The 17,792-nt window shown below is 33.6% G+C and overlaps 1 protein-coding gene across 5 annotated transcripts in view; it reads right to left on the reverse strand.

Annotated features, from left to right (window-relative positions):
- LOC136038502 (cyclic nucleotide-gated channel alpha-3-like) overlaps nucleotides 1-17,792 on the reverse strand; it is a gene marked incomplete in the record, with an annotated part of 208,048 nt that overhangs the window by 30,329 nt on the left and 159,927 nt on the right. For 4 of the 5 annotated variants that reach the window (XM_065721600.1, XM_065721609.1, XM_065721617.1 and 1 more), the window contains 5 exon segments: nucleotides 503-829; nucleotides 5,035-5,172; nucleotides 11,457-11,578; nucleotides 13,118-13,247; nucleotides 15,490-15,657. In XM_065721600.1, the coding sequence (XP_065577672.1) occupies nucleotides 594-829; nucleotides 5,035-5,172; nucleotides 11,457-11,578; nucleotides 13,118-13,247; nucleotides 15,490-15,657 (794 nt within the window). 5 annotated transcript variants of the gene reach the window in all.

A 17,792-nucleotide genomic window follows, 5' to 3' on the forward strand; every position in this document is an offset into this window, starting at 1 on the left:
TGTTTTGCAACATTTTTTGCATTTTTCATCTGTTTTTACGTTGTCATAATTTCCTGAAACCCCGTGAAAAGCTCTGTACTCTCCAACTAGATTTTTTGCGTTCCTGCTTGCATAATAGCGTCCATTTTCCACAATATTATTACCAATCAATCTACAACTAAAATTTAATGATAATTGTAGAAAAAATGTGTACTATTTAATAAGTCAGTGTGAAAATACCAAAAAAAGTGTTTTTATTTTTAAACTAATTACCATATAAGGTTGTTATATTAATAATACAGAAGGTCAGAAAATACTTAGAACCTTCTTATTATTGTTTAAAAACGCCTTTCTAGAATTCTACCACTTTTTATAACTTGTTTGCTTTTGTTTACATATTTAGTAAAACGACTACTATAAATATGAAAGTCAGTCTAGTGGAGCTCCAATTAATATTTTTTGGACCTTATATTCATTTTAGTTTCAACAAGTTCGTTCTCAGCTTGTCCCTGTCTGGTCAGTATTCACTTTAATACATTGTTTTTATTTTCGATTTTAATAGTCTCAAAATATTTAATTTATATTTAGGATCATAGAATGTCTAAAATACATTTTCAAATGGCTGTATCTAGGTTCCGGTCAATCTCGTACCGGCTACTTTCGAAGTTTGTTGTGCAAAGTTGCATTTCAATTTCAGCAAGCCTGTTCTCTACTTCCCATTTTTGTCTGTTAAGCTTCGCAGAAAGAGACGCATTTTCTGTTTCTAAGAATAACAGCCGTTCTCTAAGGCGAGATATTTCTGACAATAGAATTTCTTGGGATGGAATGAGGCCAGATTCAGGTGGACACCCTAAAATAAAAATCAGAGCATAAAATCAAACGCATAATAAAATAACTTATACTATATCAGTATTAGCACATCACGTTTCGTAGTTTTTTTTTTGTTGGCGTGTTTATTATTAGGTGTCGATGCTTGACTATAGTAAGGAACTTTAATTGAAAAAGAAATCTTTGTTTTATCATTTTTTCTAGTTTTTCTTCTTTTTTTCAAGTTTTGCCAATTAAGGGTTTTCCACCCCATGGATATGCTCTGCTCCTCTTATTATTAAAACAAAGGATTTCACAAAATTTTTAAAATAATTTTACATTGACAAGCAGACAAAATTCTTTGCCAATTGAACAATAGGCGTCATTATTCTTTCTTTAAATTAAGAGAGTACTAAATCCTTAGTTCTCTTCTTTTTAAAAATGCAAATAGTAATAAATTAACAGAAAAATCGACCATAAAGTTAACAAACCTTGAATAAACTGTTTAAAGTGCAAAAAAACTGTGAATTAGCTATGTAAATTAAATGAAGCGAATAAATGGTTGAAAGGAATACTGGGAATCAAATGAGGTAGGAGGAGATCTTTTGAAAAAATTTAAGGGAAGTAGAAACTTTAGGTAAGGGAGTATAAAATGAAACAGTTAACATGTGAGGGGAACTTTAAACTAAAAAAGTGCATGTGTAGCAGTGTAGGCCTCAAGTGGCTTTACTGTACTGTCACTGCATTTGCTCATAAAAAAGGACTATATTTTTAGATTTCCCTTCGAGTGAGTTCCTCTTGACATTTTGCTATCACTGGCTTACATCCACACATAAATACATAAATGACAAATCTTTCCGGGATTGAATGAGACAAACAAGAGTTTTAAATAAAATTCTCAACGATGAAATACTTCAACCAAGCATACGTTTTTCCGTGTAAGGGGGTAAGAACTGTCACCCATAAAGACCTGCTTTATTTACGCTTAAGCTTGACTAGTGATTTCCTGCAAATATTTTATAGTGAAGAGAAAAATATCTTTACAAAAATGAACAAACAAACCTATTGCTTAAAGAAGGTAGAGCTAATGAAGCTTTTCATTCTCAAAGCTTAACGAAAAGAAATTATCGACTAATATTCTTGTATTGAAGCATTTATACTTGAAGCATTGATACAGCATAAAATTTGACGCATGAAGTAGTTTCAATCAAATGTAGAAAGCTTTTGTCAGCTTAAAGTCGTTTGCAGCCCTTTTATTTTCATTTGAAGAAAAACAGTTTTGTTTTTATTACTGTTAAATTTTTTTTACCAAATTCAGGATATTTCTAAATTTGATGACGGCTACCATCCATTCAATCCTTTGCTCTTTGCACTGAAGTTTAGCTTTTTACAAGAATACTTAGAGATTAAGGACCTGTATCAATAGTCTGTAATAACCGTTCCTTTTCTTCTGACTACATATATTCTTAGGGAAGAATATGCCCTCACGCTGTATTATGGTCTTCAAAACGAGAAAGCTATATAAATAGCTTTTCGATACAAGCTGATTGGCTATTTCGGCAGCATTTTGGCCTCTTTTGTGTAGAAATTGTGGCTTTGGGCCAATAAATGGCTGAAATAGCCATTTTGCTACGGTGAATAGAACTTTGGCATTCGGTTTAAATGGGACCTCTATTGACACTTTATAGCCATTGTTTCAAAAGGATTAGCCACTAAAAAATATATTACATTACAGTAAGTACGAAAGTATATTTATAGCCCGCAAAAATAAAAAAGATAAATGCGGGGTAAACAAAAAACAAAGAAATTAGCATATAACCTGCGAGGAATACAAACAAAAGCAAAAAGTCAACATTACTATGTCCACTATATCCACATTATGTCCGCATCACTATATCAGGAAAAACAATATGCTAAGAAGATAGGATTGTATAGAAGATTCCACAGAGATTCGAGTGTGATAACAGCTTTATGGTTCCTATTAGCACGAATAAGACTGTATTCACTGCTTTCTACTATGACTGATTTGAAAAAAAGGGAATTTCATAATTTAAGTGGGGGCAGATCAGGGGTTCTCAAACGTATTGAAAATGACGGTGTTGATAATTTAGTAGACAAGGCAAAAACAATGTTCCCACTATATAGACTCATTCCTGCAAGTCCATCCTTTCGACACAATCATCTCTGACTGCTAAAATTTTTTACGTATTTTGATTTTATTTTGTATTTTATATTAAGACGTATTTTCCATACAAAACATTAAATTAGATCAATCTCTAATGCAGAATAAGATTCCTTTTTGTTATATACAATGGAATATTCCTCAGAAAATACTATAGATAGTGATTATATTGAGGAAACACGGAGATTATACAGAATCATTCCGTGAGTGGCGTTGATCTTCTCAAGTTTTGACAACACTGTCAAATTCAATCGTCTGCCTATTGGTGGCCTCATTCAGGCCACTCAAAGTGTCCCCAGGTTGCGGATAGAAAAACACACTACAGGTATATGGGATACCTCATTAAGAGGTGTGGACCAAGTGGTATTTAGTCCCTGGGGGTCCATAATAGAAACTGGAGCACCCTCACCCGGGGCTGTAAATACAGGTGGAGAAGGAGGGACTTCCCTCGAATGTACACTCAGCAGGTCCCACAGGTGGGTGGACACGTCCTGTGAATTATAAACCTTCTCCCAGCAATGGATGAAACTGCATGGTGACTTATAACACCATCTTGGGAGGATCCTCTATAGGAGGACAACTGCGGTAGGGCGTAAGATACAGATATAAGGACTACGGCTTTTGAAAAAGGCTACTTTGATCCTGTTGGTGTATTCGCAAGACTGAGGATCTTGCGGTCAACTGTGTTCCCACTTGAGGAATGTTGCCCCTCATGAAAATTATAGCCTAGTAAACGACACAGCATTTCCACTGAAATCTGATTACTAAATAGCTCTTCTGGACTTTGTCAGTTCTGGTGGGTGTTTTCTGGCCGAAAACCTCTTCCTAACTAGTTTCTCTACTATGCGTTGCCTTTCCGTAGTATATAATATATAGGCGTGAATTATAATGAGGTGGAGGTGATAGGCTTGAGATTGTCTGTAAAGGATTTTGACTCTTGTTGATAGAAGAGCTTTGGCAAGTCCTGAAAGACATTTTTTGAACAAAACGGACCTAGTGTTGCACAAAGTTTCTATTCAACGGATAGTCCCAAGGATTTCTTGATGTCTGGTTCTTAAGGGCTTGGATGGAGACTGGAAAAAATGCGTTGGTCTCTGTCCTGCACTGGTTCTGGAACCATTAATTTTCCCGATGCCAACATAATTTCAATGGTTTAAGGTATATAAAAATTTGTAACTTGGAATGTTACAACGTTAAGAAACAACTATTGTTCCAACATTTTGACTGACGAATTTAGAAGCTTCTAAGTGGAGATATTAGTTTCAGAAACTCATATACCAAAGGTAGGAAACAGGAAATTAGATGATTAAGAATTAATTTACTGAGACAGGAAGGATGAGTACATAGACAGGGACATAGCTAGGGCATGTTCTGCGGATGAAGGATGTCCATGTACATAGACAGGGACTTAGCTAGGGCATGTATTCCATATTAAGGATGACATATTGCCAAACATTGCCATTTTTGGCCAACCATCTGGGGCTAAACAGAAAGCAGGTCGTCTCGGTTGAGACGGGAGGAAGTCATGCAAAAAATTTAAAGGAAATAGGAACTTCCTAGGAACGGGTAAAGAAAGAAGCTTTGAATAGATTGGGGTGGATGAGGAGCGTGCGTAGCTGTGCTGCACTCGGGGGGCTTAGTGCTGCAGTGAGTTGTTAGTAGTACTAGATAAAATAAATGGTCGCAATACCAATGAGAATTAATTCCCACTGAGATTTAGCTAACATTAGACTCAGTCATAATATGATTATCCGACTAGTTAGTTTTGGCTAATTGAGATAAAAAAAATACTTAATATATGCCAAGTTCCCGTAGAACTGCTGTCTAGACAGTCAAGAAATTATAATGAAACTTCGTGGTAGATTTAGATTATATGAACTGTAAGTGAAACTGAGATTAGTTGAAACTTTACAGTAGATTAAGCTAGCATGAGAATGCATCGAACATTCATTAATAAAAGATCTGACAATAGCTAAACTCACTGTACGCCTAAGAAGCAACAGTCTGAATTTAAAAGGCTGATTTCATTGCAAAATAATTTGAAAACATAGAAATACTGGACTCACCATAATTACGAGGCAGTGGTGGTAATTGATGATTATTTTTCTCTAGATTCCTAATTCCACCAGGAGATGAACTTTGCCCATAGCTAATTGATACACTTGAACGTCTATCAGATTGGACTGAATTCATATTTCCCCCGGCTAAAAAAAAATCAATGAAAGAACAAGAATAGAATAATTCTGCGTTGCTAAAAGCATTTGCAATATTATTCTTTTGGGAGGTGTTTTTGAATCTCACAACAGGTTTGATTGGGGAAAAAACAACTAGAGAACTACTGTGATAAATCTTGTCACATCAGTTTTGGTTGAAAGCGATGATTAACGAAAAATTTACTTGAAGATGTACTGAAATCGTTGGACTTTGTTTTAGTTTACCTTTTCAGGTTATGTTGTCCATGTGATATTATAAGCCAAAAAAGGTGCACCAAAAAAGGTGTTTCTAGCCATACCTTATCATAAATGCCTTGATTGGCCTACCAATCTGATGTCAGAAAACCAATATTTAGCTGAAAAGGTAAACAAAGAGTCAGATTTATGAATTGCTATGTTTACAGCATTGTAGACATACTTATTATTTTGCTTAATCTTTGGTATCTTAGAAGAGTCGAACATGATAGGTATTCCATACTATGAGCATGGGAAACTTAAGGTGAGGATACGGCTTTTGGCCACTTCTACAATAGCTTAAAAGAAGTTAAGAACCCAGGGACTATGGGGTCCTAACCCCAGGACAGTGTAGCATTTCCCAGAAGATCTAGAGACATTAGAAGGAACTTAATTTTAATTTGGATAAAATCTGAAAGTTGTATACCACCTACTTGTAAAAGTGGAGTTTCTTTGGTTTTTAAACTATTTTTTTTTTTTGCTGGAAAAAATACTTAAAGGTAAGTTTTTATATTTGTTCAGACTTATAAACAATTTTATACAAAAAAAACATATAGGAATGGAAATATACAATCAATATTTCCATCTATATTGTTATAGTAATTTTTACGATTTTGCAGGGCAATGTTAGATGGCATTGTTTGTCCTCTCCCCTAAGATGAGCTTGAGCTATTCTTTTTTCATTGCCTCTGCTTGCTGCTGTAATACTACTACATAGAGCTACCAAGAAGCTTAAGCACATCAGCTCATAAAATGCGAACAACTTGGCTACAATAAAATATTATTGCAGTATTATTATGTTTAAAATAATGCTAAAGATAATAAAATATTAAAAGTGTTAATGAATGTAAAAAAGTAAATAAAATATTAGCTTTGAACATGGCTGGGACAATGTTAATTTTAATTTTTTTTTATATTTAGCCTGTACATAGAGAATGATGCAAAGTTTTCTGGATTTCACTAACCAACATTTGATTGGAATTGACAATAATGAGAAGATTTTGATTTCATCCATAGATTTTGAGATTTGATTTTCAATTGTGAGATTTTCAAAAAAACATAAGACGTCATAATAAATCGACAAATATGGAAGCACTGCTTAACTAAAAAAATCACCAGAAACCAAAAGCAATTCAAAACTCAGTTCACATGCTTATGCACCTTAACGTAATCTCTTTATTTTGCAATTTAAAACCAACAATAGAGTATAAATGAAAAGGAAATGAATTTTCCTACCTAATTTATCCAGTTTCATGACTGTTGGTTTTTTTTTTAAGAGTCAGCAAAATTTATTTGTAGGAACACTTCCCTATGGAGAGCAGTCTCAATAGAGACGTGTGATTAAATAAACAAAAGAAGAAAAGATAATGACAAAATTTTTGAAGACAGTGAATACAACCTAAGCATATGCTTGGGCTATATATGCAATAAAATAAAACTTGCTAAAAAAAATTTCGTCGAAGAAAAAAAGAATTAACACTAAAATCACAATCACAATTAAAATCACAATTATATAGCGAAAAAGTCTCAGCGTCCTTACCTCACATAGGTTTGTGAAGACAGTGACAAAATTCAAATTTGTTTTGTAATTTTAGTTCAGAAATTTATTTATGTGATGAGATTTTTTTTAGTAAGTTTTTCTTTGTATTTGTTGTATTCAGTTTGTCACCTTGCTGATGATGGCTGTAGCATATATAGCCGAAATATCCACTCAGGTTTTATTCGCTGTGTTATTCACCGCCTTCACAAATTTACTCAGTGTCTTCTCTTGTTTTATATCATGGAAAAACTGTGTGGTCTTCGTTATTGATTATACAACCGTACAGAATCTCTATTGATTTGTTAGTTTTTACAGGGTTTTGCTCCTATGATCTATTGAATAGAAAAACAAAAGTCAAAGAAAGGAGTGACATAAAAAGAAATAACTGCCTCAAAGTCGAATCAATTTTTCTAGGAAAGATATGTCAACCACCTAAAAAAAGACATATTCCTAGCCAATGAAAACTACAGGCATAAACGAAAACTTTGAAAGGGAGAATATACGTCGAAACGGGACATATTTGGTCTATTTGGTTTGTGATTCTAAGTAAAAACGAGTACATCGATATTCAGGTCTTGCTCCTTGACATCTAAAATTAGGGTGACAACTAGCTACCCTATTGGTGGTAGCTAATCCAAGAAGCAAAATAGATAGCGCAATACCATTTTATTCTACACGTAAATCTCTTTGATCTTCGTCAAATCTTCATCATTCGAATAACGTTTTAGTTTCGGTTAGTTTTCAAATTTGGAACTATACCCTAAAAAAATAAGCATTCCTAACACTAAATACCTTTAAATAAATCGGATATCGAAGTATGAAAGCAGCTGCTCTGGCTTTAGATACAAAGAACCCGACCTGGTTTTTAAAGAACTGACTTTGGTTTTATCAATCGTTTGTCATGGCTTTTCGTTTGACTTCTTAAGCCAATTTTTTTTTATTGCTACAACCAAAGAACAAAGATTTATTTGTTCATTAAAACAAGTAAAACTTAATTTATCATGAGAGGTAAATACTAAAAAGAAAAAAAAAACCCTTCAAGATTCTTATCAACAGAAAAAAGTATAAAGCATTCATTTGAATTCTACTCTAATGCAGTGAACATAGATGTCAAGACACCACACTATCTACTTTTTTTATTGAAAATTTATATACTCAAAGTTATATCCTGCTTCTCACTGAAATATGATACTTTTCCTAAAAGCGAACTGTAAATGAACGGAAGCTGCATTGCAACTTTATTAATACTTAGTGTTATAGATATTGTCCCCAGGAGATAATGTGAGTGTGTTGTTTTCGGTGGCTTTATTTTCTGCATGGAACTGGATTAGTAGTTATGGTTATTATGTGATGTATTATAGAGTCCTATCAAATGTTATAGAGTCTATTCAGCCGTACAATGGTATCAAACATTTCGTGGTAACGAAGCGTAAGCAAAGAACGGCATCTTTCTTCGGTGACCAAAATTGTTAAAAACGAAATTTTCACAACAATAATACATCAGAAAAATCTCCTTTTATGACGATTCCAGGATATATAAAATTCTTTAAATTCAAATTATCTATTAAAGGTTGTATATGTGAAAAAACCTATGCAAGTTAAGACAAGGGCTGATTTAAGGTAAATAACCCCTAAATGGGGAGCACACTTGATGAAAAGTGCAGCATAATATTTAGCATATCCAAGAACCCTAATGCAAAGGTTTAAAGTTTCTATAAAAAAAGCACTAAATTTAGAAATTTTTGTAATAATGTCATGAAAGGTGCGTGCTTATGTTATTGCTTGTTTATTTTTTTTTCTTCCTATAGGATGACCATTTGAAAATACTATTTTTAGAATGTTGGAGAGGATTTATTCACGTAGAAGTTGAAAGTTCTAGCGCTCTTTTAAAGTTACAAAACATATTGTGCTGCAGAAAACTGACAATGTTTGACATTTTATGCATCCAATCAAAAGCTTTTAACTAAATTTTGTGATAGTTCATTACCTTAGAGCCCTGGCTCCCAACCGCTTTTGCCATGTGCTAAGCGGGGCCGTTTTTTTGCCACCTAGCAACCGAATTTGCTAGGTGAGGCCATGCCCCACCTAGGCATTTCTATACTCCTGCTGCCCCCTTGTCATATTAAAATTTTTCACTCAGAATTCTGCATGCAGATACCTGAAGGAAGCTTAAAGAGCCCTTAATTTGGTATATAATAAAAAATATTGTCTGAATACAATGCCGTTGATACAACGTATAACGTCATTACAATACTATCCGTTTTTTGCTCTTTAAATGTATATTATGGTGACGTATTTCATCTGGAAAATGTTTTTTTTTTTCAAAATTGAGGCTCTAAAGTATAGTCATCTGAAGGAACCACGTCCTGTCCATGACTCACCAAAATACTGCCATACTCCACCGTTGGGGTCTGCGCCCTACGTCGGGTTTCACAGACTTAAAGCTATAGAAAAGCATATAAACATCTCCCCAGCTAGGTTCGTATTGTAGCATTCACACTGCCATATTAGTCCCTTGACACATGCACAGTCAATACAAAAGGAAGTGCTATTGCGTATAAAATATACAGTGTATTGCTTACGGCTGTACAGTTTTGTATTGCTGCATATGACTTATTGAGGTAAGTTGGAAGGTTAGTTGGCTCATTGTGGTGTGATGGGAGGCTGACGCTCTGAAAAGTGAACTTAGGTGTAATTTTTTACACCTTTCGCGAGGGTTCGTTTTGAGCAATGTGTAAAAAGAATTAGACCTTTAGGATTCTCTCATTTAGAATAAAATGGGTAGAATTAGCTTTTATTATGTGAAGACAGCTTTCCTATTATTACAGGAAAATTCTAGCTTGAAAAAAAAATACTAAATTTACATGATGATGTTAGGTGGGTGGAGAGATATCAAAAATTTTGAAAAATGAAGGACACTTTAGATTAGTAGTATACTAAATTTTTTATATTAAAAAAATGTTCATTTAATAACTATTTTTGCTATTTTTTAGTTTCAATGGCATTATAGCTGTCTTTTGTATTAAATACTTATTATTTGCTTTCCTGAATAGAAGCTGAAGAGGGGAGGGGGTTATCTCCGAGGAGCACTATTTTTCTAACGAATTCACGTCTAACAATTTGAACATTGTTTCTTGGAAAATTATTTTGACATCTTGGACCTTACAAAATCTTCGTTTTCGAGGGCGATTCATTTTCCGATGCATTGCTATGCAAAAGTTTAAACAAAGAGAAATCATACAAAAACCAAAAAAAAAAAAAAATCCCGAGGGTTATAAAGAATGTCATTGAAACTTAAAAAGACATTAATTATTCCGTACACGAGGGGAAGGGATGTGCCTTCAACCCGGAGATTTCCAAGGGAATGCTCTGGAAACGGCATGAAATCGAACCTGAAACAGGAACTGGAAGTAAAACAAAAGGGACTTCGTGTGTCCAGGTCATGACTTAGCATATATGTAGTACATTGGGAACGGATTGGGTATGAAATTGACACTTTTAGGTATTGTTTTCAAAAGGAAGGGAGGGGGGAGGGCTTAAATTTTGTGTTGAAGGGTTACTCAATCAAACGACAGTATACGTTACTAGGATCGATGTATGTGCAAGATATTGGAAAAGGATTGGGTATCTAAGTAAAACCTTTAAGGAGTGTTAAGGTAGAAAAGCGGGCCTTCATCAGGAATTGGAAGACATATTATATATAAATCAAGCGACATCATGTGCAATCAGGCTATCAAAATACCATTTCTGCAATATCCTAGGATTGACTCAAGAGGATTGAATTTAATTTTCTTGATAGCATTGGATAATTAAAGGAGAGGTGTAGAGAGACTTCAAATTTAGTATTTGGAAGAGAAGCTTAACATGTTTTGCCTCTGGTTAATCTAAAAATATTTGAGTCATAAGCGATTATGGACTTAAAATCTATTCATGATTAAGTGGTGAGATAAATAAAAAGATGTATATGTTGCCAGTTATCGAGATAGTGGCTCTGCAAAATCTTAGGAGCACCTTGGGAGGTCTAGATAACAATTTTATGTACCTCTTAAGCTAGATATTTAGCTTAAATATTACACTTCTATATTAATACTTGAACGTTTTGAATTACTGTTGCTGCTACCAAGATTAATTTCACAATGTTTCCAAACATATAATGAACCCCTGCTTGTATAACTTAACTTAACCCTCCTCCTTCGTTCCTTTATTCCTTTTTTCTTTTAATAGTGTTTTTGTCTTACTTTTTCCCAATTTTTGTCTTGAACTTAATTGTAGTTGAAAATTACAGTAAGGAAAATGAAGAAAGTATTTTTTAAGACTCGCATAGTTAGGCTGAGCCTAATTCAGCCTAGCATAAAAACAAAAGAGATAAAGAAAGAGCAAAAGAAAGATTTAGATAAAAAAATAAAGGAAAAAATGAGGGAAGAAAATAGGAGTAGTCAAACTGAAGAACACTTGAAAAATAAAATACTTAATACTTAATAATAAAATACTACTAACTTACTTGAAAATAAAGGCACGGAATGTTTTGTATCACCAATTTTTTTGGCAGACTGATCTAGACGATTTGTCGCTACCAGTTGACAGGGAAATCCAGATTTAAGTTTCCCTTGAACTAAGTCAAGTCTGAAAGATATAAGACAAAGATTAAAGAAGGCAACAGCTTTTTTCCAGGGTTGGGAGATTTTAGGTTTATTTTTATAGAGTATTTAGCTGATATTGAGCCCATTAAACACCAAAAATAACGCTCAAACCCTTTTAATCCAAGGGCCTGCGAGTAGTGACAAGTAAATGAATTAGCGATGACCTTAGTGAGCAATGAATTTAAGAATTAATACAAACCATTAATGTAAGGATTCCACAAATTGCTGTTATTTTTACTGATTTTTTTCTCTTGATCACCACAAACCTTTATCATATAATTAAACTGAATCTACTCCTCGAATGAAAAGTCACAATTTTATTTATTGTAAGTGAAACCAAATAGAAGTTCTTCTCAAGTGAACCAACGAAAAATGTGAAAACTTAAGACAAACAGAAAATTACCCTATTTACAAGAAAGCCTTACAAATTGTGAGAATAACTGACAACCAGTTGTACTTCACGATATGTGACTAAGAGGGTGGAGAAACTGGGGTTGCATGAAATGAATGGGACAAGGCCAACTTTTCAACTAAGTTTATTGCTGGAATTCTCCAGGTCTCCAGAAGAGTGATAAACGACAGATCACAATTGGCTGTTCCATTCGTGATAAGGAAACAGTTCTGTGATTATCCTTTAACAAGATGTGTGGTCTTTGACTCAGGATCATCCGATTTTAAGGAAAAGCAAGTCCAGCTCTACTAGAGTATATGATAGATTTCAGAAATTAATTTTATCTTAGGCTATAATAAGAGTTTGTTATTCTGCCAAACCAATGTCTATATTCATATACTAATTTAAATAATAGCTTTATTGCTTCTACTTGTAATTAAACGGGTGGTTTATGACGGAATATTCCTCCTGATAAACTAAATAATTTCTGCTAGTTTTTTGGTTTTAGTACCGTTCTTTCCTTTCATTCGAGAAAACCCTTTTTTAAAAACTTAATTAGGCCTGCCACATTCCTTGAGGCAAGAACCAAACCGTTTTGTTACCATATAACAATACAAGCAATAACAGATGAATTGACAAGATAACGAGATCTTGGAGTGGGTCCAAATCACTTGGTTAAGGAAGTTGGCTCCCATGATAGCAATTTGTTGTTATTAAAAACCATTATTATTCAAAATCGCCCTGCTTTTTGCCATAATCCCAAGATTAACTTCCGAACACGGCTCTAATGTCAGAACTACCGAATTCTGAATATCAAATACTGAACTACATAATTCTGTTTACAGTACCCTTGTTAGGGCACTAATTAGTTGTACAAATGCGTCCTACGGTAAAACAATGAAACATACCAATTTTCTCCAGGTTGTAAGGCATAAAATAAACCAGAATTATGTTAGTGATGAAATAATTTCTTAGGCAAAATTCCTTTATGGTCAAGGCAAATGATAGGAACATGAATTTTTTGTAATTTTCCAATTAAATGTCACCTCTATTCTATTTTACATCCACCGTGCTTATTTAAATCATCATATTCATTGGTATATTATAACAATAATGAAATACTAAACTTACTGCTGCCAAGTATTTGTTTTTTCCTTCCCAGCTGAATCTGGCATACAAGGTGGGAGCCACATTTGTTCTAATGATATTTTCCCGGATGATTCTATAAGGCCTGGTGCTGAACGACTTCTACTTAAAGCAGCTTAAAAAGAAACACATATAAATAATTTTAAAGTCGATTTACCCATAAGTACCCTAAACATACAATCCATGAAGTTTATGCTTACCAGCAATTTTCTATTAGACTCTACATACTGAAGAATGTTATGCTTCAAATACTCATTTTGCTCTATTACTAAACCGTCTTTTTCTTCACATGCCCACACACGGAATGTAAATATAATATTCTTAATATGTTTTCATTACCCATGAAAGGCAAACAGCTAGCCTTCAATACAATGCCCCGTCTTAAAACCTCCTTTTGAAAACTGAAACACAAGCTAATATAATAAATATCCTAGAATGAAACAATTGTTCATTCTCTAGACCTTATCACCATGCATACAATGAAGTAAATCTTTCACATCTTGCACGGTCTTAATTGATGCGACGGGCCATAAGTTTTAAGGCTCTAGAAAGCTTATACATAACCAATGGAGAACACATTTCACCTTCTCTTTATTCATGTATAAGGCAGACGAGATTACTTTTCTCTCCCTTATTATTCTCCGTTCGAGGTCTGTTACCGGTGCTGCCTCAGAAGTAAGACGAATAAGAAAAATAAACTTGTGTTTTGCTTTAGCGTTATTAGATTTATTTACCTTCTTCACGTTGAACATCACACGAGTCTACTGATGAGAAGTTTAGGTTATGTTCTGAGAATGAATGACGGCATAATCCCAAATGTTCACCACCTTGGCAACCATGTGGATTCCGTTATAAAAACCACAACCGAGAAACACCCACAGGTGCATCTAACACAACAGTCGATGAAGCTTCCACACCACCGTCCAGCCTCGATGGGAGGGAATGCTCCAGCAGAAAATTGGAGGAATGATTGATTGCTCCTTCCTGGGGTCCTTGGTGCCTTTTTGAAACCAGAGTAGGGTAAAGTCTGATCATGGTAAACCTGACTTTTTGTTATCAAATATTGTAATGAAACCATTGACCATGCCTGATTAAAATACTTTTGGTAAAGAAGACTATAATTACAATTTATATTATGCCTAACAAAGTTTTAGTCCAAAAGGTATGACTTTACATCTTTCCTAAATAAAGTGAGACTGTTAAAATCACAATCCTAAAACACCAGAAAAAAGAAAGTAGATGCTTGTCTGATTAATGGCTGCACTGCTGCTCGTTTCATGTTTACAAACATATGCATAAACATTTAATATGTCAGTTTCAATAAGAGTAGGTTTGATTCCCCTCAGTCTCAAACTGGGAAGTATTCGAGCTGGGAGCATTTGATTATAATTCTCTAAATACGTCCGTATATCTGACAGCTCTGTACACAAGAAAGAATAGTCCAACAAATAGCACAAATTTATGAAATATGCATAAGGGTTAATATATTTTCTTAGATGTAGATGGGGCTAATTGTTTTATTACTTTGTTTTTTTTTCCGTGTGGAAATGTTGAAAAAGCACGGTTTTTAACAACCCCCTCCCATCGAGCACTCTGAAATCTAGGAGTGAGGAGAGTAAAACTCTAGGAGCCGTTTCTGGGGTGAGTTCCTCACCCCAGGTTGTCTTGATTTTGCCTCAAACCTCAAGGTTGTCTTGATTTTGCTTTAATTTTTTTTATTTTGCATATATTTGGATTTTTTTTAAATTAGACTCTTTTATCCACCCTCGAAAAAAAATTATGTACGTTAGACAAAGCCCAGTTTACAAGATCTCAGGACAACGGATATATTTTTCAAGCTAAGGGAAAATTCTTGATATATATATGTTAATCAAAGTGTGGGACGGTTGAGAATTATTTCAGATCTCGCCCGATATCCCAAAGAAATAGATATATTACATTTTGTGTTTCAAACTAATTTAAAAATTTTCAGAAATATCAATTTATTAAAGAATATTATTTTTTGTCTTATTTCAAATTGATCCTAATTAATTTTTAAGTTCTCATTTTATATTTTTTTTTATCTATTATAATGATTTTATTTTATTTTCCCCTCAACATGCACTTAGTATAAACTCCCTGTCTCTATGGAATTTATTTTCTAACTACTAAACATAAAATGAAATAGAAATAAAGTCACCCAGGATGATTAAAAATGTTAATAATTTCTGTTGAACTGGTTTAAATCAAGTAAAATATGTAAACGATACAAAGTTTTCCAGTTTTCTCGAGAATGGCTACTAAAATGATTTAATTTCGCAAGGTTGAAAAATATAACTAAAAACGAATTTTCCACTCATAATTCCATACATACCAACCTTTTTCAAGTGGGGCTTTTTTGTACTTTTCCAGTCTTCGCGCTGCTATTGCTTCAAGACGCACTCTAGCCGCTGGATATTCCTTTAACACGTCCCACATATCTTTTTTTGATAATACAAATAAGTCACTATATCCGACAGATCTTACTGATGCTGTTCGACGGTTTCCTGAAAAAGATATAATAAAAATAATAAAAAATAATGAAAATAAAATAAAGTGTCTAAAACTCAAATAAAATGACAGAACTTCCAAGATATATTGAAGGGATTTCAGTAGAATTAAATGAAGTGTTAAAACTTCAGACACATTGCTTCCGAGGTTTCTTTTGAATTTATTTTCAAAAATTTCACATTTCAAGCCAAAACAATTCAGCTGCTTTTCAGTGCAAAGACGGAAATAAGTACAGACGGAAAATGACATGCTTGATTTTACATATATACCGGCAAAATTATACATAATATCTTGAAAAGGATTTCATAAAAATCAAATAGAGTCTCAAAACCTCAAACACAATGACGAAATTTTCAAGGTTTCTTTTGAAATGTTGTGCAAAAATATCACATTTCAAGCTTTTCTGCTTTTCAGTGCAAAGATAGAAATGAGTACAGATGGAAAAGGACATGCTTGGTTATACATATATAACAGCAAAATTATATAAGCCAGATATATATATAAGGCCAGATTGATTCAGCTGCTTTTCAGTGCAAAGACAGAAATAAAGAAAGACGTGAAACAACATGCTTGATTATACATATATACCAGCAAAATTACATATAATATCTTCAAAAGGATTTCATAAAAATAAAAAAAGTATCAAAACCTCAGACACAATGGCAGAACTTCCGAGGTTCCTTTTGAAAATGTTGAATTTTAATAAGCAATAACTTGTTTGTGTTAATTTCCAGTCAATCTTAGCATTTAATTTTATCTTAAGCAACTCATTATTATGACTTTTATGTGATAATAAAACAAAGATATCGTATGTCTTCGGCTTGAAAGAAATCAACTGAAAGAAATTAATAACATTAAAACTTAAAACAAACATAAATTATTATGAATATCAAAAAGTTCGATGTAACAAACTGTAAGTAAGGAGCGACCAGGATCAATAGTAAACAAAACTCTAAAAACGAAATTTTGATACCAATAGTTATATCAAAAGAATAGGATTTTTATGCTGATATTAAATATATAAGTTTCATCAAGTTTGGTCTTACCCATCAAAGGTTACGAGCCTGAGAAAATTTGCTCTATTTTCAAAAAAGGGAAAACACCCCTTAAAATTTGTAAAATCTTAGTGAATATTACACCATTAGATTCAGCGTATCAGAGAACCCTACTGTAGAGGTTTCAAGCTCCTATCTACAAAAATGTACAATTTTGTATTTTTTGCCAGAAGAAAGATCACAGATGCGTGTATACTTGTTTATTTTTTTTTTATTTTTTTTTTTACAGGGGTGATTGTATCGACCCAGTGATGATAGAATATCAGGAGAGGGCTCATTCACACAGAAATTAGAAGTTATAGCGCATTTTTTAGTGACCAAAAATTTGGAGGACAACTAGATCTCCTCCCCCACCCATTTTTCTCAAAATTGTCTGATCATAAATTTGAGATAGCCATTTATTCTGTATAGTTGAAAGGCCAAATAACTATGCCTTTGGAGATATTACGACCCCCCCCCCCCCCAAAGCCCCTGGGGAAAGTTCTTTAAGATAAAAATTTGCCCATTGTTTACATAGTATTTGTTACTGAAAAGTATGCATACATTTTTCAGGTGGGGGGGATTTTCTGCTGGTGGTATTCTCAACGGGGATAATATTTATGGGTAGGAAAGGTTCCAGGGAGTGAATTTTCCGGAGGAAATTTTTCACTGGGGGAATTGGCCAAAATTCCTATACGACATTATTTTTATTGTCTTACATTCTCTTTGTCAAGTTAATTTTGTATGTGGAGATGTTCCGCGGGAATTATCCGGGGGTTATTTTCCACGTGTTTTGGTTCTCGGAAAGAATTTCAACGGAAGGGGATAACTCCAGAGTCATTGAAAAACCGATTAGAAATTAAAGTCTTCTTACAAATGAAAGTATAATGGGTAGAATTTTTCGAGAAATCGCCTGCAAGACATTTTACAGGGATTTTCAATGACGATGAAACCTTTCCGAATGATTTTGACGGAGGTGCAAATTTTGCTTCAATTATTCATATACAGTGAGCCAAATTCAAAAACGATCGGATATTAAATAAAAAACAAGTTTTTATTAACTGAAAGTAAGGAGCGACATTAAAACTTAAAACGAA

The sequence above is a fragment of the Artemia franciscana genome, chromosome 2 (assembly GCF_032884065.1).
Source record: "Artemia franciscana chromosome 2, ASM3288406v1, whole genome shotgun sequence".
NCBI classification, from domain to species: domain Eukaryota; kingdom Metazoa; phylum Arthropoda; class Branchiopoda; order Anostraca; family Artemiidae; genus Artemia; species Artemia franciscana.